The sequence below is a fragment of the Electrophorus electricus genome, chromosome 10 (genome assembly GCF_041902795.1).
Source record: "Electrophorus electricus isolate QZ-2024a chromosome 10, ASM4190279v1, whole genome shotgun sequence".
NCBI lineage: Eukaryota > Metazoa > Chordata > Actinopteri > Gymnotiformes > Gymnotidae > Electrophorus > Electrophorus electricus.
The window spans coordinates 23,530,806-23,553,276 of record NC_137506.1 but is presented as its reverse complement, the minus strand read 5'-3'; the positions used below and the strand labels follow the sequence as shown (position 1 = coordinate 23,553,276).

Below are 22,471 nucleotides of genomic sequence, written 5' to 3'. Positions count from 1 at the left end.
GCACAACGTGAAGGGAACTCTGGAGATTGGGACTAAAAACCACTTGGGACTGAAAACCACTTGTCAATGAGGCTAACCAGCAAAAATGGCTTCAATTTGCTAGGGAGCATAAAGATTGGACTCTGGAGCAATGGAAGAAGGTCATGTGGTCTGATGAGTCCAGATTTACCCTGTTCCAGAGTGATGGGCGCATCAGGGTAAGAAGAGAGGTGGCTGAAGTGATGCACCCATCATGCCTAGTGCCTACCGTACAAGCCTGTGAGGGCAGTGCTATGATCTGGGGTTGCTGCAGTTGGTCAGGTATAGGTTCAACAAAGTTATGTGCCCAAAGAATGAGGTCAGCTGACTATCTGAATATACTGAACGACCAGGTTATTCCATCAATGGATTTTTTCTTCCCTGATAACACGGGCATATTCCAAGATGACAATGCCAGGATTCATTGGCTCAAATTGTGAAAGAGTGGTTCAGGGAGCACGAGACAACATTTTCACACATGGATTGGCCACCACAAAGTCCAGACCTGAACCCCATTGAGAATCTTTGGGATGTGCTGGAGAAGACTTTGCGCAGTGGTCCAAATCTCCCATCATCAATACAAGATCTTGGGGAAAAATTAATTCAACTCTGGACAGAAATAAATGTTGTGACATTGTAGAAGCTTATGGAAACGATGTCACAGCGAATGCATTCCGTAATCAGAGCTAAAGGCAGCCAAAAAAAAAGGTCACACACTCTAATATTTCGTGTGTATATATATATATATATATTATACACAGTGATATACAGAAAGTGATATATGCACAGTCATATATAAAGGGGGACGTATATAGAGTGATATACACAGAGAGATATATATGCAGTGATGTACATAGGGGGATATAAATAGTTCTTTGTATAATTGCATTGGGATTGTCTATTAGCAGCATGTGTGCACTGTATGTGTGTATAATATGTGTGTGTAAACGTGTGTGTGTGTGTGTGGGCAGGTCTCCAGGACATTCTTCAGATGATCGTGGATCAGTGGTGGGAACTGCAGAGGCAGGTCCAGCGGCAGCATGGCTGGCTGATGCGGGCACTGGACGGGATCAGAGCAAACACCCTGGCCATCAACAACACTCATACCCCACTGGAGCCCGAGGAACCCGGGCCAGTATCCAGCCCCCCAGCACAGCTCCTCTCCACCCCCCAGGTACTGCCCAACTTCACCCCCCAGATACTGCCACCCTCCACCCACCAGGGTACTGCCCCCCTCCACCCCTCAGGGTACTGCCCCCCCTCCACGCCCCAGGTACTGCCACCCTCCACCCCTCAGGGTACTGCTGCCCCTCCACCCCTCAGGGTACTGCCCCCCCTCCACCCCCCAGGTACTGCCACCCTCCACCCCCCAGATACTGCCTCCACTGGACCTCACCGGTCCTCTCCACATGGCTAGCCTGCGGCTATCCACTGCTCACTCAGCAAAATAAACAAACCTCCAGCCAAGCAGGGGAGTGCTGTCCATTAGCATAGTAAAGGGCTAAAGCACTAGCTCCCCAGCCTGGAGCAGCTCTCCGGGAGGAAGCGAACACCACTCTCTGACATGCATGATGTGAATATGGAATTCCTCTTCATAAATGAGTGCTAACGCCTGTGTGGTCACATGAATAATTTGATAGCTTTTGCCAACATAGAAAATAAAACATGCACACACGTGCATGCGCACACAGACACACACACAGACACACGCACACAATTATGCTTTGCAGGCCATGTGTGAAACTTAATTTATACCTTGCACTTAATGTGTAATTGCAGAGGTAGTCATTCTGGGTAACAATTTTTCATTGTTTAATTGTCAATTGTGATTGGGTAATTGCACTCCAATTAGGTGGTGTGTTTGTGCTATGACTCGGGGTGCAGTAGTGGGGAGTGAGCATGGCAGAGCGTGGCATCTCGTGAGTGTGTGTTTGTGGGAAGGTGTGTGTGTGTTTGTGGAAATGTGTGTGTGTGTGTGTGTGTGTGTGTGTGTGTGTGTGTGTGTGTAAAGAGTGCGGACACGGCAGTGTGAACAGCATCTCCTCACCCACATTCCCTCAGAGCTTTACTATCTCCGCCTCCCCTTTCCAGCATAATCTTCCCTACTCCACCTGCAGCTGGCCTCTCACCCCTCCCCTCCACTCCCCTCCCCTCCCCTCCCCCACTCTCTCTCTCTCTCTTTCTACGTCTCCCTCTCTGCCCTTCTCCCAGCCCCCTCCACCCCCCAAACTGTGCCTTTCCTTCTCTCCCTCTTCCAACCTTCCAGCTCTTTGCTCACAGTCCCGAGCAGGTATGTTCTTGCATCCTCTCCACCTGCCTTCTCGTGGACAACATAAATAACCACAGTGCTTTTAAATTGTTTTGTTGCAATTAGAAGTCGCCACAATCAGTGTGATCAGTCAGCTCTGACAGCCATTAGCCGCTCGGTTACAGCGAATTACCAGAGAGAGAAGAGCAAGTGATTCATTATCTTCGAGCTGTTAATGATGATCAGATGCATTGCCTAATTAGAGGCAGGCCAGAGGGGAGCCGGGGGGGGGTGGGGGGTGGGGGGCGAGGTCATCCAAGGAGTCGCAAATCTCCCCGTGGCTGTGGGGAGGGGGGCTGGGGCCAGGGGTGGGGGTGAGGGTGGGCACAGACGTGTGGGAGGAGGAGTTGGGGGCAGGTTCAAGGCCACTGGTCATGTGGAAACCACATGCAAAGCCTCAACGCTGCTGCCATGCTGGTCGGGCTAGCCTGTTACGCTTCACGTGCAACATTCATGCGCTGTGATGATTCATCTTTCATCCCAAGATGCCAAATGGCATCTTGCAGAACTTGTAGCCGTCCTTAAACCACGTGCCTGTGCTTACTGATGTGTTCATTTGACTTTACACCAGGGTCGGGAGCCATGTGTTCCCCAGTGTTCCGCTGATTAGCAGCATATTGTAGGTTTGCATATGCACACGCAGGTCAAATATTGACGTGAATCCTCTATAAGGGAGTTCTGTTTAAGTGTCTGTCTCCCATCCCCTTATGGCCCATTCCAGCAGGCTGATGGAGGAGCTGGGAATTCGTAGCGCGTCTTCAGACCCACGTTCCTCTGACTAAACAATATTTGGAAAGTGCTGTCAAGGCGCTCCTTCCGGAGACGAGTCTTCCTTGCCGTTAATTTCTAATGCCATGGCACAACAGGTGCTGCACGCGGTCGTTAATTTGCTTTGGTTAAAAACGGCACACCGATGAGCAATGCACGCTGTCAGAGGTGTAATCTAGCGCATGGGCCAGACAGGCTGCCTTTCCTCACAGCGCCATTAAGGTGTGTGCAAAGCAGGGCCTTCTCTCCTGACAGCCATAACGCTTTGTTATTATTGCTGAAAACATATGCTCTCGTCCACACTTCTGGGGCCTGCGTTGTGCTGTCGGAATTATTTTCGGGGAGGCAGTAAAAGTTCTAGCGTGTCTGGATGCTGGTCAAATGGTAATCCTGTGGGAACCCTTTCCACTGGTGTAATTAAAGGGTAGAGAGAGACTGTAGGGAGAGTCAGAGAGACAAACAGACAGACAGACAGACAGACAAAGAGAGACAGACAGCATGTTACATGGCCTCAGTAACAGTAATGCAACACTGATGAATGCTAATCGGTAATGCAATTCATCTATTAGTGTATGTATGTATATATATATATATATATATATATATATATATATATATATATATATATATATATATATATATATATATATATATATCTCACAGAGAGAGCTGAAGCAACACACTTCTGTGCCTTACCCGTGTGCAGGGCCTCAGTGGCCATTTCACCTCTGTGCTGCTTCAAGCACAGCTCAGGGGCAGCGTAGCGTCTCTTCTGTCTATATCTCATCTTTCCAATGTCCCCGCCACGTGTGAACCCAGTGCACGTGATCACAGCCGATCAGAATGAGTGGCTCCAATCAGTCCCAGTCGCGTTCCCTCAAGCAAAGCAGCTATTTTCATGACCGGCTAAGCCACTGTTTCACATGCACATGGCTCTTGGGGCTGGGCCATGCAAACATTCTCCACCCCCCTCTCACCTTTTCCCTTCTAGATAAGCTCACCTGTCATTGTTTCTGTGGGCTACTGGAATATATTAAACAGAGCAGGAAAAGGTGGCGCTTAATAATGGAATGTACCACTGCCATATCCATGGGGGGTGGGCAGCCATGTAGGAGTGGGCAAAGCATTTTCACCCCTCTTTGAGTCTTCGTCTCTGATTAGACACTGTTGTTTTATGTTGGCCAGTCTAATCTTGTTCCAAATTGTCAAAATTGCCCCCAGGTAAATAACATAGCCATGGCACCCCGATTTCTCTCTCTCTCTCTCTCTCTCTCTCTCTCTCTCTCTCTCTCTCTCTCTCTCTCTCTCTCTCTCTCTCTCTTTTTCTCTGTGTGTGTGTATTTATATATATATATACGCATACACACACACACACACACACACACACACCCACACATGCACAGACCAGGCGTTTCCAAACACAGCCTTGTCCTGTGACTTTATCCACATGTCGGGGACCTCCTCCATAGCTCCCAGCATTCTGTATATCTGTGTCCTGAGCTCCCTCCCTGCCAGGGGTCTGTGGCATATTCCACCACGGTGGTATGCATATATGTAAAATGCAGCCATGGCCCTTATCAGAGGCTGCTGGGAGACAGCTTGTCTGCCCCAGGGCTGCTATTTCAGCCCTCTCTGTGGCAGAGAGCTGCACAGTGAGGAAGAGGAGGTCATGGGCACCTCTGCCACTCCCGTTCTACTGGGCAGCATATGCTAACAGCGACAGTGGCACCACACACAGGCCGCGCATGCATATGGAGCAGTCGCAGGTATATCAAAGTCACCGTGCTTAAACACTGACCCGGGGTGACGCCGGGAGTCACAGAGAGTGGCACGCTGCCCCCTCAGATGCCCACGTGACCCTCTGGCGTGACGGCTCCTCAGGCTCCCAGCTTCATGGTACAGTGGGCTCGAAACCCAATATTAGTGCTCAGTTTGATTATTCAGATTGGACTTCGTATCTTTAAAAAAATATTTTGGTGCTTGTTTTGGTTATAAGGTTATACGTTTGACATGCTGAAAAGTCTGGGTCCGTCTGGTTCACACTGGATCAGACGGGTTTGGACCTGCTGCAGGTTTTTAGTATTTTTAGATATACCAACAAAAAAAAAATACATTTGCATATGCCACTGTATTAGAGAATATTGTAAAACATTCGTAAAAAATATATTAAATGTAAAAATATATTAAAAATCTATTAAAAATATATTAAATGTCGCTTGTAGAAAAGATACTTAGTGAGTGAACACATAGATTGGCCCTAATCTCCTCTAATGGTTGACGACATGCACGTCCTCATTTGCGGACTCCTCCTGAAGTCGGGTTAATGTGTCGTACTATAGTTTTGGTTTGTTCTGGCAGGTGTCACATTCATCTGAATCCTCTAAAAAATGTTTTTTGGCCCCTAAAGTGAAAAATGAAATACAATCAAGGATGCAAATAAGTACTCATTTATTCTTGTTCCCTTTGCTTGTATTAACATGCAAAGGCACTTCAGCTGTAATTTATAAAGTGAGTTAAAATTGACATACCTCTCTAAGTGATTTTCGCCAACGGCAGTTTGACAATTGAAATGAATGTTTTATGAAAAAGTTAATAGCACCTAGTTTTTGCAGACAATTTCAAATATTTAATCACACAAATGATATGAATTAATATGCAGGCAAGGTTTAATTCATAGTCTATTTTTTTTTTTTCCAAATGAGATGTACTAGGGCTGCATTTTGAAATGAACTTTGCTGGCGAGCGGGAAGCAGTCTGTGGAGGAGAGCATGTGAAGCGGGTCACAGTCAGTGTCAACCGTCCGGGACTTTTATTCTGTTCTGGCTTCTTCTTTTTTGGTTGCTTAGTGCTTTGCATGTTCCAGAGTTCCAGTAGCAACTACAACATTGTTATTCTGCTTTTCTGAAGCAGGAATGGGATTAGCTGCAGACAACGTGTACAGCATCCATAAAAGCCCCACACACCGCCTACGCTTGCCTGTTCTCTGACTTTATGGGTTTATCTTTTATTTGTTTCACTTCCTTATTTTAGTTCTTTCTTTTGCTTCTCCTTCCTTAACCCCTAAATGCTGTAACTACAAAAATCCAGAATGTAAACCACACTGTGTTATTCATGTTCTGTCTTGGTGGTGAGATCAGAGACAGACTTGTTGTAAATAAGGCATGCAGGAACACTTTAGGCAGTAGTTATCAAGGCCAGCATGCCTCTCTGTACACTCCCAGTGCAACAGAAACCTATTATTGTGATTTCCTTTGTGGTTATCAGGTTGTCCACATGCCAGGCAAATGTGTAATGACTTCAGTCAAAATATGATAAAGGCTAATCTGATAGCCATGCTGTGATATTGTGTGCTTTTATTGAGAAGTATTTGACTTTTCCAGTGCTAAGGTAAGTAGCTCACTGCTAGATGTTCAGAAAGCCATTATACATGATATTATTTTTCATACATGATATCTGATATTTTCTTTGAAGCCGCCCAAAAGCTCACAAACAAAACAAATAAACTCATGAATAAATAAATAAACTTTTTTTAAAAAGATCACTGTCCGGCCACGGTTAAGGATCTATTTACAGGTTCATTTCAAGTGCTCAAAACTGTCAAAAGTTCAGTTAACCTGGTCAGACAAAATAAAGAAAATTTAGAGGCGCAGGAGATTTGAACAGACTAAACCTGAGTTAGACGTGAAAACTAAAGTTTCATTCGTAATGAAATATGAAACATCTGTGTAATGCTGAAATATAAAACATTGCGAAAGAAGTTGTTTATCTTCCAGAGCTAGAGTTGGTTATCTTCCAAACAAAAAATAAAAAAGAATTTTTCAGTTATGATGTTTTATGTTTGAGACCCAAAAACAGTGAGTCAGGCAGAAGGAGTATAAGCCGAATAAGTAGGTTTGCTGAGAGCAATCCGTGACAGTTACTCAGTTACTGAGGACAGTCGCTGAAACTGAATGCACTTGAAAACGACCAATTACAAACTCTTTAGTTATTAGATTTACAAGGCTGCTACTAATCATAGTGCTGCCATTTGCAAACAATTTTAACTAAACACAAATATTAAAACCGCATGAGTGGATGCAATATCTGTAGCGCACTCACCGATTGTTATAACATGGCTTGTGTTTTTTTGTGTATGCGGATTTTATTTTGGTATTGACCAAAGCTTTGAGCCCACACCCACATGGGCGTTAGTGTGAATAGCAGATGGTGCTCCCGAGGAGTCATGTCCCATTAGAAATAGTTGGGGTTGTGGGTAATGGCATTTCTCATTAGAAATAGTTGGGGTTGTGGGTAATAGCATTTCTCATTAGAAATAGTTGGGGTTGTGGGTAATAGCATTTCCAGTACGAATAAAGCGACTCTGAAGACCAAAAACAGCCCAGCACCTTATTATAGACATATCTATACACTGCTTGGCATCGCCTTTATTTTATATGCCTATGTAATGCATCAAAGAAAGTTCAACTCAAAACAATACGGTTGGTAAACAGATTAACTTCTTTATGGAATATGTGCTAAATGTTTGGAGCTATCTAAATGTGATTTCCTCTTTTTATGTTGAAGCAGCGTCTAAGAAGCAAACTCACATCTAGAATATAGAGTCTTTATCTGGAATCTTAATCTCTGTCTCCTCTGAATCTTGATCTGTTCCAGGCATCTTCTGTTCCAGAGTTTCCTAAATCCTGCTTTAATTTGGTGTTGTTCTTGGTATTGTTACTATGCATCCTGTTGTATAGACTTGCTCAGGCTGCAGAATCAGAGCCAGCCTACATCTTAATTTCCAGATCAGACAAATCCACATAGCAAACAATATCATTTTCAATGTAGCAATACAATGGATCAGTGTAATAATATTATCAATTAATCAATAAATCGTTCAGTAAATTAATGTCAAATGCCAATATTTAGTTTTCTCAAGTCATTATAAACACACACACACACACACACACACACACACACACACACACACACACACACACACACACACACACACATATATATATATATATATATATATATATATATATATATATATATGTATATGTATACACACACAGGAGGGACTGAAAGAAGCAGCTCATCACTGCCCAGATGAGCGTAACCATAGCGACAGCCAAAACACTATGTAACACCCCCAAACTCCCATGCCCCTGAGAGAAGGCTTGAGTGTGAGGAGAAAGCTTTGACCATCCACGGGAAAGGAGAAACAGGAATTGTTTTTGTTGTTTGTTTTCTTGTTTTCTGCAGTGTACTATAGCTAAAGATGTAATAGTAAAGGTAGTAAAGCTTTTAATGTAGTACACAAGATTCTCAGAGAAACGAGACATTTCAGACAGAAGCCCTTCATCAAATATAAAGTAATCAATATATAAGATATATCAGATATATACGTATAGAAAGTAGTCAATCAAGCTGTCACGTTGGTTGTGCAGTCGCATGTCCCGGTTTTAGAACGTGTGGTCCAGCTCTTTCAAACCTTGTGTTAGGGCCATGTTCATGGCTCAGCTGGTGGGATGGGTCATTGACATGTTTGTTCATTTGCTAATGGCGGCACTTTGGAAGGCTGCTATCGATTATCGGTTCCTCCAGTGCGAGCGTGACTGGGATCAGCGGTGTGCAGCTGAGAGGAGTGAACATCAATATCTAACCCCCCCGCCCCCCTCCCAATCATTCTGCTCTCTCTATCTCTCTGAGCACTTAGCCTTCAGTCACTGTGGAATAATTGTCAATGAATATTTAACAAGCCTTCAGGAGGAAGGATAGCCGTCTGAAAGGAACTGCCGGCTCGCTGTATTATTAATATTGGAGGTGTTAGAGATACACTGTAGTCAGTGGACCAGAGAGCACAGTGGATTAGCGATTGAGCACGACGCAGTTGTGAATAAACTCATTTTGCGGCTCAGGCTGCTGTCTGCCCATCTCTGCATGAGCCGCACAGCCGCTCAACCTCTTCACGTCAGTCGGGACCGCGACTGAGCCCCAGTCTCGGGGTCTCCGGGGCCCGGGCTCCTCGGGCAGGCGCGTCAGCACACCCGGTCAGTGGCCCCAGGTCTTTGTTCTTCATGTTCAGCCTGGGTTTTGTTTATGCCCTCTCCATAATGCTTATGGCCAATCTGGTAAGCATAAAGCTGTCATCCATGTTATGAAATACGAGCGGCGGAGTTACGGTATGACGGCTGCTGATTTAAGCATGCCTCTCAGGTGAGATGCGCAGAGACGCATCCCATCACTCCCTCGCAGACCTACCCATGCTGCCAGAGAACCCCCCCCCCCCCCTCACCCAAACACACACACCCTCCCCTCTCCTCCCACTGCTCTGGTGAAGTGATATAAAATTCTAATGTCTGCCCTCTGGATCTTTTCTTCCTGAGATCTAGCCAAAGCGCAGGAGCAGCGAGGGCAGGCTGCCACGAGTAAGGAGCAGAATGGGATGGGTGGAAAAGAGGATGAAGGAGAAAAAACATCCCAACACGACACCACGCAGGACTCAGGGTAGACGCAGGAGTCTCCTGATCTGCTCGGGTGTGTGCGCACATCTCACAGGTGTTGAATATTGCTGAAAACCCTCCAAACAAAGGCAACCTTGGTTCATGGCATCTTGCTCTGTGAAGCTGAGCTCTTTGATGAGCCATAATTATTTCTGTTCAGTTTTTATGGCCAGCAGGGACAGATGCTGCAACTTGTAAAAGATTATATTATGAGGAATCACGGCTGGTGATTAGTGCTGGGCCATGTGTATTTGTATGCGTGTGTGTACGTGTAAGAATGCATGTGTGTGTCCACATGTATGTGTGCGAGAGTGTGTGTATGTGAGTGTGTGTGTGTGTGTGTGTGTGTGTGTGTGTGTAGTGTAGATTTGTGTAGATGTAAGTGAATATAGATATATGTAGGGGTGCATGTATGCATGGGTGTGTGTGTGTGTGTGTGTATGTAGGTGTGAGAATGTGTACATATGAGTGCATATGAGTGTGTATGTATATACGTGTGTGTGTTTGTATGTGTGTGTGTGTGTGTGTGTGTGTGTGTGTGTGTATGTGTGGGGGGTTGGTGGTGGTGGTGTAAATGCCCACTGATGATGTAGACGAGTAGCAGACAGATAAATCTTCATCACCTCTTTAAACAGGCACTGAGTGTCACATAGTGGCTGAAACAAACGGCTTCTTCTTGATACACTGCCTCTTGCTCTCCGCCACCAACAGGAACACTTTTACGAGCAGAATGTGTGTATAGCCAGCAGGTGGGAGGACTGCGTGAGTGTGTCTGTGTGCGTTTGTTGGGAACGCCAACGTGCACACAACATAAAGTATGAAGTCTGATTTTGTTAGATCAGGCTCTGCAAACTCTTTACTGTAAGTTAACTGAGAACTGATGTACTTGATATGTAGCCCGAGAACAGTGTGGGCTGTTTCAGACTCCTTAGGTTGCGCCAAATGCAGCGCATAACTGGGTGCAGAGGCCGTCTTGAGCCACTCATGGATCATGTTACTGGGAGTGTACACACTGACCATTCTAACGGGCCGGTGGTGTTTGTAAGTCCAGCCCTAAATATACAGATGATGGATCGCATTGCATGCTGTGTTCCTGCATCTACAATATTTATGATTTTAGTTGTGTTTCCCCGGATAAAAGCTTTAAAGCAAAGTCCAAAACAGAGCAAAACTGCACTGAGTGATAATGACAAATGTGCAGTCATTTACAACATTACCATCAAAATACGTCACTTTTCATCTGATTCCAATAATCTGTCTCGGCCTCGCTGATAATAACTTGGACATTTTCACTCTTCGTGAATGCACAGTTATCATTTCCCGCTAGACCCTAGCCTGGTCTCACATCTCGCTTTTCCGAACTGATGAAATCCATTACAGCACCGTGGCAGTTACAAATGCCGGGCTTTTTTCCGAACGCAGCGCGCCTTGTCTGCTGGATTATTGGTGATTTATGCTCCAGCTGGGATATCGTGTACTATGTGCCATAGTGTCCTTGAACACAAATATGTGTAGAAGGCAGGGCAGACCTTACGCAGGCCTGTGTGCTCCAGCTCATCACGGAGTGGAGCGGAATGGCACGGGCCGTGCTACCCTGTGGGTGCGTCAGTGCTGACTGCCATCCCTTGGGCATGTCAGCACTGACTGCGCCACGACGAGTGTATCAACGTTGACTGCCAGCCCGTTAGTGTGTCGGTGCTGACTACCATCTCATGGGTGTGTCAGTGCTGATGTCTGGCTGCTCTCTGTGATCAGTCTTTACTTTGCTTTTCACCTGTGATAGGATTCGTGGCCGGCTGAGCTCTGACAGGTCAATAGTGCAAGCTGGCACTGATCAGTCACAGATGCGAGCACAAAGCCCCACTGTGGCGCTTTACCGTTCTGATGAAAAAGCACAATGTTAAACACGAACGTCACGAGAGCTGACGAACAGTGACAGGATGTTGACTGTACTGTGGAAGCGCTGGCCTGCTGCTCGAAACTGCCGCACCAGGTCCCCGTCCAATAGCTGTGCCGGTACACCCTTAACACATTCAATAAACAAACATTAATCAAAGCTCTAGCTAGCAGATTACACAAGACCATAGTTTATAAAATGGGTAACACTGTGTTTATAAACATGTTGTGCGTATGCGTGAATCTCACACTCACACTAGTGAAGGGCTGCAATCAGAGACAGCAGAAAACACATATCCACACACACACACACACACACACACACACAAGCTCACACAGCAGCTTAACCTTGTTCCCACAGACTACGGCCACAGGCTTTTCCCTCATCAGAGATTCCTTTCCTCTTCTGCCCCTGTGGACCGTGTTTGTCAACCACACAGATATGCTCTGTGTGTGCCGTAGCTTCTCCACCGCCGGGCCTCGCTGAGATTGGCTGGTTGTCAGTACTCCACCTATGTTTTTTTGCTCCTTCCTCCTTCCTTTATCTCTGTCCCACACTGCCATTGTCAACATGCTACATCTGTTTGGATGGTAGGGCAACAGCCGGGAATCTTAAACACCATTTATCATAAACACCATTTCCATTTCAAGAAAAGGCAGTGCTCTCTACGTCTAGGACACAGAAGAATCGGAATTACCCTTAATTGTGTTGAAATTACACAAAACACCCTGTTATTATTATTATTATTATTATTATTATTATTATTATTAATATTATTATTGCTAATTTTCCTACAGCACATTAACGTTTTCGCACCACCCATGAGGGGAATAAATGAGTATGACAGATCTAATTTTCTTGTTTTTGGAAAAGAAAAAAAAAACACTCTGGAATGATGAATCTGTGCTGCATTACAATTGTCAAACTAATTTGATCCTCTATTTCGACTGCGTTTTGTATGAACTCGCTTGCATATCTTGAAAGATAATGACATCTTCAAAAGAATTTTAAAAAAGCAGCTTTATAAAGTAGGCAAATACTACAAATGAACAGGAAGTCTTAAAACTGCACACCAGATGGCAAGTCCCAGGCCTTGGAATTTCTCTCTCTCTCTCTCCTCTGTGTGCTTGGGCAGATCTTGGTTTCCAGTACAAAGCCATGAATCTGAATTCTTATTTGTTTATTTAATATGAGTCCTCTTTATAAGTCATATTGGATTTCATGCACAATTAATTTGTCCATCAGTGGACTTGGGGCCTTGCTGAGGAGCTATCTGTGGATCTGTGGGCTCTGATGACCCAGGCTTGGGCAGAGAGGCCTGTGTGCATTAGGGCTATAGCGTGGTCCCACTCCGGCACATTACCCACGGTGCCTGTGCACAGCCCGGACAGTGCATTCCACGACTGGCAGCCTTCACTGGCTGATAGAGTCTCTGCCCCTCAGATTAAACTGGTGGATTTAATTAGGTTTTAAAATGATATTTTAATTAAATATCAAGGTAAGCAAAAATGGATTTAAAAATAATTAAACATCAAAAAAAAGGTAAACCTCTGCAGAAAAAGTAAGAAGCGTTATTTAGCTCTCTTAGAGATTCAATCTAATTTAATTCTCTCCCTTCTCTAAATAAACAGTTCTAAAACCTTTTTTCATCTGGGGGGAGTAGAGATGATAGAGGTAATCAATATTTCTAGCATTTTAATTAAAACCGTTAGTGGAATAAATCCATTTAATTATCAGTTAATGAAATACAAGGTCATTTACCTGACAGCAACTTTGAAGGTGGCTCGGTGGTAGGAATGAGAGCGCAACTGAGGTGTCACAGGCGTTTAAGTGCTGTCAGAGCTCAGCGTAGCATTCCCCTCTGCATGTTAACCCCTCTGTGGCCTCCTGCCCGAGCTGCCTTCTGCCTTCTGCTGCACGCCTTAGCAACACACGTACACACACACACACAGAGACACAAACGCGCAGAGCCAGGCGTTTTTAGACAGGTCATTTACAGTCTATAACCACAGCTAATGAAGACCAAGGTCATCAGGTGGTGCTCTGTGGTGTGTAGCAGACACGTATGTGTGTATGTGTGTGTGCCTGCACATGCACATTTGTGCGTTTGTTAGTATAAATTATATTTTAATAATAATAATTTTGTTGTGTATTGTGTATATATATATTTCTACTTATAACATATCATGAAATAATGAAACTACAATTACATTTTTTTTCTCTGAATCCAGAGATGTTTACATCAAGCATGAGGTTGGTATGTTTGTGTGTGTACATGTGTGTGCGTGTGTGTATGTGCGTATGTGCGTACGTGCTTACGTGTGTGTGTGTGTGTGTGTGTGTGTGTGTGTGTGTGTGTGTGTGTGTGTGTGTGTGTGTATGTGCGTACGTGCTTACGTGTGTGTGTGTGTGTGTGTGTGTGTGTGTGTGTGATTAGAGTGGGGGTCTTGGAGTTTATTTCAGTTCTCTGGAGCTACCGGAGCAAAACTCAGAGAGCAGCCAGAGTTTTTGCCATCTGGAACAAATACAACAAATAATAAATAGAGATACAATGGGGCAGAGAAATTGAATTTAACTTGGCCTGAAGCACTTACCTGAAATGTGCATATAATGGTCGCAGGCATTTGTCATTGCGAATAGTTCTGGAGTTTTGTCCTACTGTTAATGAAATAGTAAACTTGGCTCCATACGCTGCGTTCCGGCTTTACGCATCGATCTCCACAGCTGCTTTCTTTGTCTTATTACTAAAATCAATTTCTGTCTGTGATTGCCAAGAAGAGCATTTAAAAGTACTTATTTCCTGCAAGGCATTCACCCCATCCCTGTAGTGCCCCCCCCACCAACATAGTCTGGGCACTACAGCCACGAATGTGCTGTATCTCTGTAATGGGAACAGGCCTAGCTGAACTGCTCACACTGGGAGCATCTAATAAAAGAAGAAATGAATCAGCTGTACTGTGGTCAGACATGTGCAGGAAGGTCAGTCTAGAACAACTGCTATGACTTACATCGGCCCGCGTTATTAATATGCACATATGTAATTAGTATGCGCATATGGAAATAGTTCTTTTTTTCACCCTCTGGCTCATAAATATGTTTTAGCAGAATGTGGCTGTTTGGTGATGGGGTCTTTGGCCTGATCTTTCTATCTCTCTGTCTCACACACACACGGTCACACACAGGGCGTGATTACTGGCATGTCTTTGTGCGGCCAGTACACTGGCCCTGTGTTTAGAGCTGCAGTCTGGCCAGCCCCGTAGCCGGGAGCAGCCGTGCGCTCTGGGAAGCTGATCCCCCAGCCTGTTTATGCTTTCACTTCATTCTAATCCACTTTGAAAAGCAACGTGCTTTTAAGTCGCTCCCTCCCCCAAATGAATCACCTCTTTTCTGCTCCCAAAAACTAAGAAGGCACACAGAGGTAGCCAGCTTCCTCTAATTTAGAATTAAGATCAGATTTTTATGTTACTTAATTATTTCCTAATTAGTTTGCATGTTAATTAAAATGGTGGCTAATGTTAATTACCTATATTAATGGATTCTCATGTAACACCTGCCTGAAGCGCTTGGCTCAGTGTTCAAAATATCTTCATCTAAGGCGCTCGGTACATGTCGTCAGGCTTTGTTGAAAAGCAAAGTGAAATTGAAGTCGGGGGATTTTTGAAGCAGGTTGCTCTGAAGTATTCCTCCCAGTGCTTCTGGTTTATTTTAGCCTTCTCTTTAAAAAATGGAGAAAAAAAATGAGGTTCTTTTTTCATACTGGCATGGAGGTATGACTTTAACTAACAAACTTCTAATCGCGAGCATGTTCTTTTGTGACGTAGTCTAAGGATTGGTGGTGAACTGCTGTATTGGGGAATCTACGGATCTAGTCTGACATGCTTGCCACGCGCTGTTTGTCATGCATGACCTGGTTGAGCAAACCAGCACATATTTAAGTGGCTCTGTATTAGATTGAAAATGATGATGATCACACAATCGATCCGACTGCCCACACGCGCGCACACACACACACACACACACACACACACACACACACACACACACACACACACACACACACACACACAGAGACATGCGCCCACACTCACATACTCACACACACACACACAGAGAGACATGCGCCCACAAACACACACTCACACACGCACTCACTCACACACACACATACACACACACGCACTCACACTCACACACACACATACACACAGAGACATGTGCCCACAAACACACACTCACACACGCACACACACGCACTCACTCACACACGCACACACACGCACTCACTCACACACACACATACACACACACGCACTCACACACACACATACACACACGCACACACACACACGCACCTCAGCCCAACTAATCTATAATGTGAACATTGTCTGCGACTCCCTTGTCTTTCCTCCAGATGAGTCTCTGGGTATTTAGGCTTCTTGGAAGCAGGGATCAGCGATTAAATGTCACCTTTCTGCAACAACGTTAAATAAGAGGCAGCAATTTAGCTGCTAGCAATTGCTAATTTCACGCCCTGATAAATGTTGCAGGAGTGAAAGCTTTCAAACAGCCTGAGATGTTTCTTAAAGGGAAAGGCAAGAGCAGGCAGCCCGCTGTGGTGCTGTGGAGAAGAGCCTGGGCCATGGGCCGGTGCGTTAATGCCAAGGTCGGTGTCAAGGTCAGGCCCAGTGCTTGGGCCCTTTTGCTCATGTCCAATGCACATACAGCGTTTCACAACATGGAATTTTCACAAAACTGTGCATTTTTTGAGAGATGCTATAAATGAAACAGAGGGACTGTTTAAGGATTACGATTCTGGGATAAATTCTGATACATTCAACTCCAGGGACTCAAAACATTTGCAAAATCCTGTTTCAAAAAGATCTAGCACATGTGGACTGTGTGATGACGCATCTGATTCAGCACGCATTAGAGTTGTGACCTCATGCACGGCATTATGGGGAAACATTACTTATGGTTGTTGTGTATCATAAAGTGTCTGTGTTGAAGCTCTCAGACAGCATGTTTCCTCCTTGTCTATGATTCTCCCATCTCCATCATCATCGCTACCCCTTGCACTGGCACTATAGATAACTGCGTAAATATTTGCTTCAGTTTTAAGCACCAGCATAATCGAATTTAGTGGCCAAACTGCAAAAGAACGTTCCTTGAATGTATTTCCATCAGAGCCTGTTTAGTGGGCTCTGATAAGTGTGAGGGAAAGCCAGGAGCTCTGCTGAACATCACTGTAATACCAGCCATTATTCTGGGCTGTAAACACACGTGAGTCGCGCCAGGAGAGCGCCCTGCATGCTAAGGCAGCCTCCATGCTTGCTGTTTGGAAAATGATAGTTTTCTATTGAGTTTCAAGCCCTCCTCTCCTTAGAAACAACCCTTGGTTTGGCTGTTCCAAAAAGGAATCAAGCAAAACGCAGGATCGTACTGATGTGGGGATAAAACAACTGTTTTCTTGCTTGTGCAAGTATATATACAGAAATGAGTTATAATCTTCCCCAGACAAAATCGAACTGAGCCCTTTTTTGGGGTATTTTTTAAAATTATTATTTACAAAGTGGAGGTTGTGTGGCATTGTGTTGGGGGCTCTGTGGAGCTCAGGACACGCGACCTTATGAGCTGCTGCGGTGGAACTGGTGCCCGTTTACGAATCCCGCCACGGTCGCTCACAGCTCCCGACAGAGCCGATCTTCCAGGCCGTCTGCAGCGGGCCAATCTCCGCCGCTCCGAGGAGAGACGCCGCGGCTCCGGACTTCCCGCCGTTTTCAATCTCACCGCTGTGCTCCTTGCATTCTGAGAAGATGATAAAGAAATAAACAAACCCTCTTTTTTTTTTTGCACGTTGCCTAAATATCCAGTTTAAGAGGTAGCCCCAATGCCCGGCGCGGCTGTTGGCACGCTGGCTACTGCTCTCCAGAGCCACATCCTTCTCCTCGTTAATTCCTACGTCTCCCCTGCCGGCTGCGGGGACAATCTCATCCCGTTCGCATTCCAGCTGGCTTCCCCTCATGTCCCGTTCTTGCTCCTTCTCGTCGGCCGCCATTCGCTTCTGGCTCAAAAGAATTGGAAAGGGCGTGTAGCACAATTTTGACTCGATTCGTTTGCGTTTGGACACATTTCTTCATGGACCTTATTTGAAACACATGCCTTCGAAAATCTCAAGACCATCTTGTCTGCCAGTCCTTCCCCCAGCTCCTGTCTTGACCATAATCTCCTCGGGGTGATAGATTTCGCTCTGTCTGTCCTGGGGTGGTCTGTCAGTGAAAACACTATTTCAGAGCTGCTTCAGAAGGCCATTAATACTTCAGCCTTATTGACACTTAACTCATCTATTTTTGACTCTGGTATAAATACGGCCCGCGAACAAAATGAAAGAAGATTTTTGCATTTGTCTTCGTGTAAGTAACTCATTTGTAATCTAATAACTGGTTTTCACCTTATTTCTATTTGTGTTTAATCCCCGTTGCCGTGGGTATTACGCTGAGGCAGGTGGGAATGGGTCTGGATCTGGCCCTGGCCCTGAACCTTTGTGTTCTGTCCGTGTTTGTTCTGGAGATTGACTTTATTATTCAGTTTAGGGTTTATAAGGATCAGTCTCATCACTGAGAGGGGAGCCTGATCCTTCCTCCTCAGCCTGGCCCACTTCTCATCTTCCCTCCTGCTAATCTTTAAGGCCACGCTGTCCTATTGACATTTTAAAGAACAACTGCTGGAAGCTGAGGCTGTTTAGAATGTGGCGTATAAATTATTAATATTTACCATGCATTTAATTTGCTTGTGGCCTGATATATGAAAGCCCGCTGTAATTATACCGGGGTTTGAACGCGGGAGGGGGCGCGAGGGTGGTTAGTGACTGACAACACAATCTCTCTCTCTCTCTCTCTCTCTCTCTCTCTCTCTCTCTCTCTCAGTCTCACGGACAGAGAAATGTGTGTTTCTGGGGTCTGTTAAATTGACACTGGCATATAAACAAAAAGCCTAAAAGGACTTGATTCAGCAGATTTTATTTGAATCCGCATATCTCGCGCATTCCAGACACACCCTAGACGCAAGAGTGGATATGGAATGATGGGAATTTCTATTGACTCCTAGGTGTATTAGGTTTTTGCTTTTAAGTGGAGCTGTTCTTGACAGCGAGGGAGACAGCAGGCTTTTGAATGATTCTGTTTGAAAAAGGAACAGAGGGGGCTCAGACGCGGAAAGAGAATGATTTCTAGCGCGCGGGTCCATGCAGGCGACGCTCCGCACCTCTCTGTGCCAAAGCCGCGCCTGGCCTGGTGCTCCCGAGGAAGGGGTCGTGTTGTCAGCTGTTAGCTCAGCGGGTGACCGGCCTGTCACCACCTCCTATGTATAATATTGTAGCACGGCCAAATTCATCAGGCTGTGCTTCCCTGCTTGCCCATAGACCCTTCGCACTGTTTCACCCCAGTGACCCCACTGACCCCGGGATCATGTGGGATCATGTCTGCTTGTCTTTTGGTTTCGGGCACGCAGGAGCCGCTACTGGCAGGACGCTGCGTGACAAAGGCGTTGAATAATATGACGTACAATAGGCTGACAAACGCTCTCATCAGTAGACCCATGTCTCCTTCACGTGTGAGCTGTAATAAATGTAGCTCTACGTCACTGTATCGACACTTCCCAAAGGAACAGTGTCTTCCACCAGGTCATATACATTTATAGATTTCTAATATGTCTCAGTTCCAGGTTTTAAAGCCAACACAAAAGGTGATTGTGCTTCATTGTGTGTATGTTTGGGTGTGTGTGTATATGCGTGTGCGTATGTTTGTGTGCATTTGTGTGTGCTTGGGGCGGGGGGGGGGTGGAACCGATGTGATTCCTAAGCTCTTTGGGGAGGGAGGAGTGTGAAGTGTGATCAGAAGCGCGTCTTTCTCACAGAGCGGCTACTCCGGGCTGGGCGGCTCCATCCTCGGACTCAAGGTGGCCGGAGAAATTGCTTTTGTCTGCGGTGGGCATTAGTCATTAGCGTGTGTGCGCGGCGCTCCGGCGGGATTGAGTAATTACGCTCCTGACACGGCATCGGCAAGCGAGCCGAGTGAATCCGAAATGAAGGCAAATGAAGGCAAATTCCTGCGAGGGAGGAGAGGAGAGCTCACCACACTCACGCTGCTAATTTCCTCGCAGCTCCTAGTTAGGTTCATTTCATTCCTGCCAAATGAGAAAAGCGTTGCCGCCGACCGGGCGATCCCCGCCCAGTAAATGGAACGAAAAGGCAACACATCTTTCTGTTGATTTGCTTGTTTATTATCAAGGGTAGTTTTGATTGAGGAGCAGTTTGTATTCATGGAATTGTTTGACCTTTCTAGAGGCGTGTGCAGAGAAGGCGGCGCCGTGGATCTGGGTACGAGCGCCGGCCGCCGCGCGGTTCACACGGTCCAGAGAAACGAGTTCCGAATCAAAGCAGGCTGCTGGAAATTTGATTGGCTTGCCACAGCTTCATCTCTGCGCACTCTGCAGCAATAACTGATCTCCGTTCACCCAATGTAGCCAATTCTCTCTAGCACAGATGCCTGGCAGAGACGTAGTGCTTTTATTTTTTTTCCTACTGACTTTGCGAAGTCAGGATCTCCAACATCCACAGCGACTAGAGCCACTCGCACCTGAGCTGATTCCACACCCTCGAAACCAGTCCTCACCTGCGCATGCACGGGTGTCTGCGACTCCTGCATGGAGGTCGTTCAGATGTTGCGACTGTCTTCCATTAACATGGACTCGGATCCGGCATAATGTGTAGCGCATGCAAACATTTATGTTACGCCTGCAAAAGACATCCAGCGCCACCTGCTGAAAAACTCTGCAGTGGTGCTGATCCTTGGTGTGTGTGTGTGTGTGTGTGTGTGTACGTGTGTGTGTATGAACAGGCACAGGTGCAGCGGTGTCATGGAGAATCCCAGAGGGATACTGTGGATCAGATGAGAGTGAGACTGCAGAGTCAGCAGTACCGCTGCGGTTCCAGAGGGAACACAGGCAACTTCCTCATGTCCACGTTCAACAGGTAGCACACAAACAGTATCGTCCACTCTGCTCTGTAGTGCCAGGTCATCTGTCAAGAAATTCACCCACACATAAAACAGAAATATACTAATATGAACACATTATTAAATAACTTGTCAGTTCGAACAGTTTGTTTTATTTGTAGAGTTTATTTTTCAAGTGCTGCCGGCATCTGCAGCATGGTAAATGATAAATTATGTATTGTGTCTTGATAAATTCTTGATAAATGTGCTTCATCCTTACCAGTAAAGATTTGCCCACCTTTTTACTGGCTAAAAACTGGTACAACTGGTCCTTAAACAAGCTGTTATTTACAAACAACATTTTTTCTATTTAAAAAAGATTGCTTATCCCCCCCCCCCCCCCCCATACACAGCAGAGGACTTGGAGCTGGGACTCCACTCTGTGCCTTGGCTTTGAATCAAGCATCGTTTTAATCCTTTTAAGCCTTTCATTCTAATGATTTATTTTGCAGAAAAACCATAATGATCCTTTGAATTTTAATGACGGGCTGCCTGCTCAAGGATTCATTGTTTTGACTCCTTGGCCCTTACCTTTGCATGGAAACGTGTCTGGAGAGAGGAGCTGTCGAAAGTGATCGGCCACACTGCCTCTCTTCGGGCCACCCCCCCCCCCCCCCCCCCCACCAGTCGCTCAGACGTGTCAGGGACGGGATGTCTGCCGTTCTACGATCAGAAGCCCCTCCAGGAGAGGCCGAAAACACCCGGGAGAGGGGGGCAGAGTTAGAGCAGCATGATCTAGATGGCAAGTCTTCACATTAGACACCAGGAATTAACACCATAGATTAAAGAACCGCTTCTATAAAAGTGTCACTGTGCATGAGATGTGAGGGGTGTCGATAAGGCGGCAACCTTTCACCGCAACGCTTGGGGTGAGGAGAGGATGACTGGGGCAGCTTCTGATGATGAATTCATTATAGTAACTGCCCCCAACCCCTACACACACACACACACACACACACACACACACACACACACACACCTGACACCCCTGCTGCTGCTTTTTCAAAGCTCAGGCACACCAGACTGGTGGTACATGAATGTGAAGCAAACAGTGGAAAGTGGGATGTCCCAGGCTGGGGTCAGTCTGCTACCCTGCTAAAGTCTGGAGGTTCAGCCCCAACCAACACACTGAACCAAACAGAACCCAGAACTCCTTCTCACACAAAACCAAATCTCCATAGCTTGTTTCTCCCTGGAGTCACTATGTTTTACAAATGAGTAGATTTATGTTCTGCTAAAAAATAAATCTGACAAAACCACACAGTATAGAGTGGTGAAATATTGTAATGTGTTTGCCTGTTTAGCTTGCGATATTTGGCTGGTGACTTGAGTATTCAGAACTACTGTTCAGAAGCGGTGTCAGTTCAGGGAGACGCTGCGTGTCCGCCTCACCATGTTTCACTCTTTACGCTGTGTGTCCGCCTCACCATGTTACGCTGCGTGTCCGCCTCACCATGTTTCACTCTTTACGCTGCGTGTCCGCTTCACCATGTTTCACTCTTTACGCTGCGTGTCCGCCTCACCATGTTTCGCTCTTTACGCTGCGTGTCCGCCTCACCATGTTTCACTCTTTACGCTGCGTGTCCGCCTCACCATGTTTCACTCTTTACGCTGCGTGTCCGCCTCACGATGTTTCGCTCTTTACGCTGCGTGTCCGCCTCACCATGTTTCGCTCTTTACGCTGCGTGTCCGCCTCACCATGTTTCGCTCTTTACGCTGCGTGTCCGCCTCACCATGTTTCACTCTTTACGCTGCGTGTCTGCCTCACCATGTTTCACTCTTTACGCTGCGTGTCCGCCTCACCATGTTTCACTCTTTACGCTGCGTGTCCGCCTCACCATGTTTCACTCTTTACGCTGCGTGTCCGCCTCACGATGTTTCACTCTTTCGATTGCGTATGTGCTGTCTTTGTCATTTGGTCTCATTACCATCATGTGTACAA

The 22,471-nt window shown here is 45.9% G+C and overlaps 1 protein-coding gene across 2 annotated transcripts in view; it reads left to right on the top strand.

The window, feature by feature from the left end:
• The window catches only part of akap6 (A kinase (PRKA) anchor protein 6), a 112,694-nt gene that overhangs the window by 47,575 nt on the left and 42,648 nt on the right, over positions 1-22,471 (top strand). The window contains exons 8-9 of one of the 2 annotated variants that reach the window (XM_035532551.2): positions 990-1,192; positions 20,374-20,507. In XM_035532551.2, coding sequence (XP_035388444.2) covers positions 990-1,192; positions 20,374-20,507 — 337 coding nt within the window. The remainder of the gene's footprint in view (positions 1-989; positions 1,193-20,373; positions 20,508-22,471) is intronic. The other variant, XM_035532553.2, reaches the window with a different exon arrangement.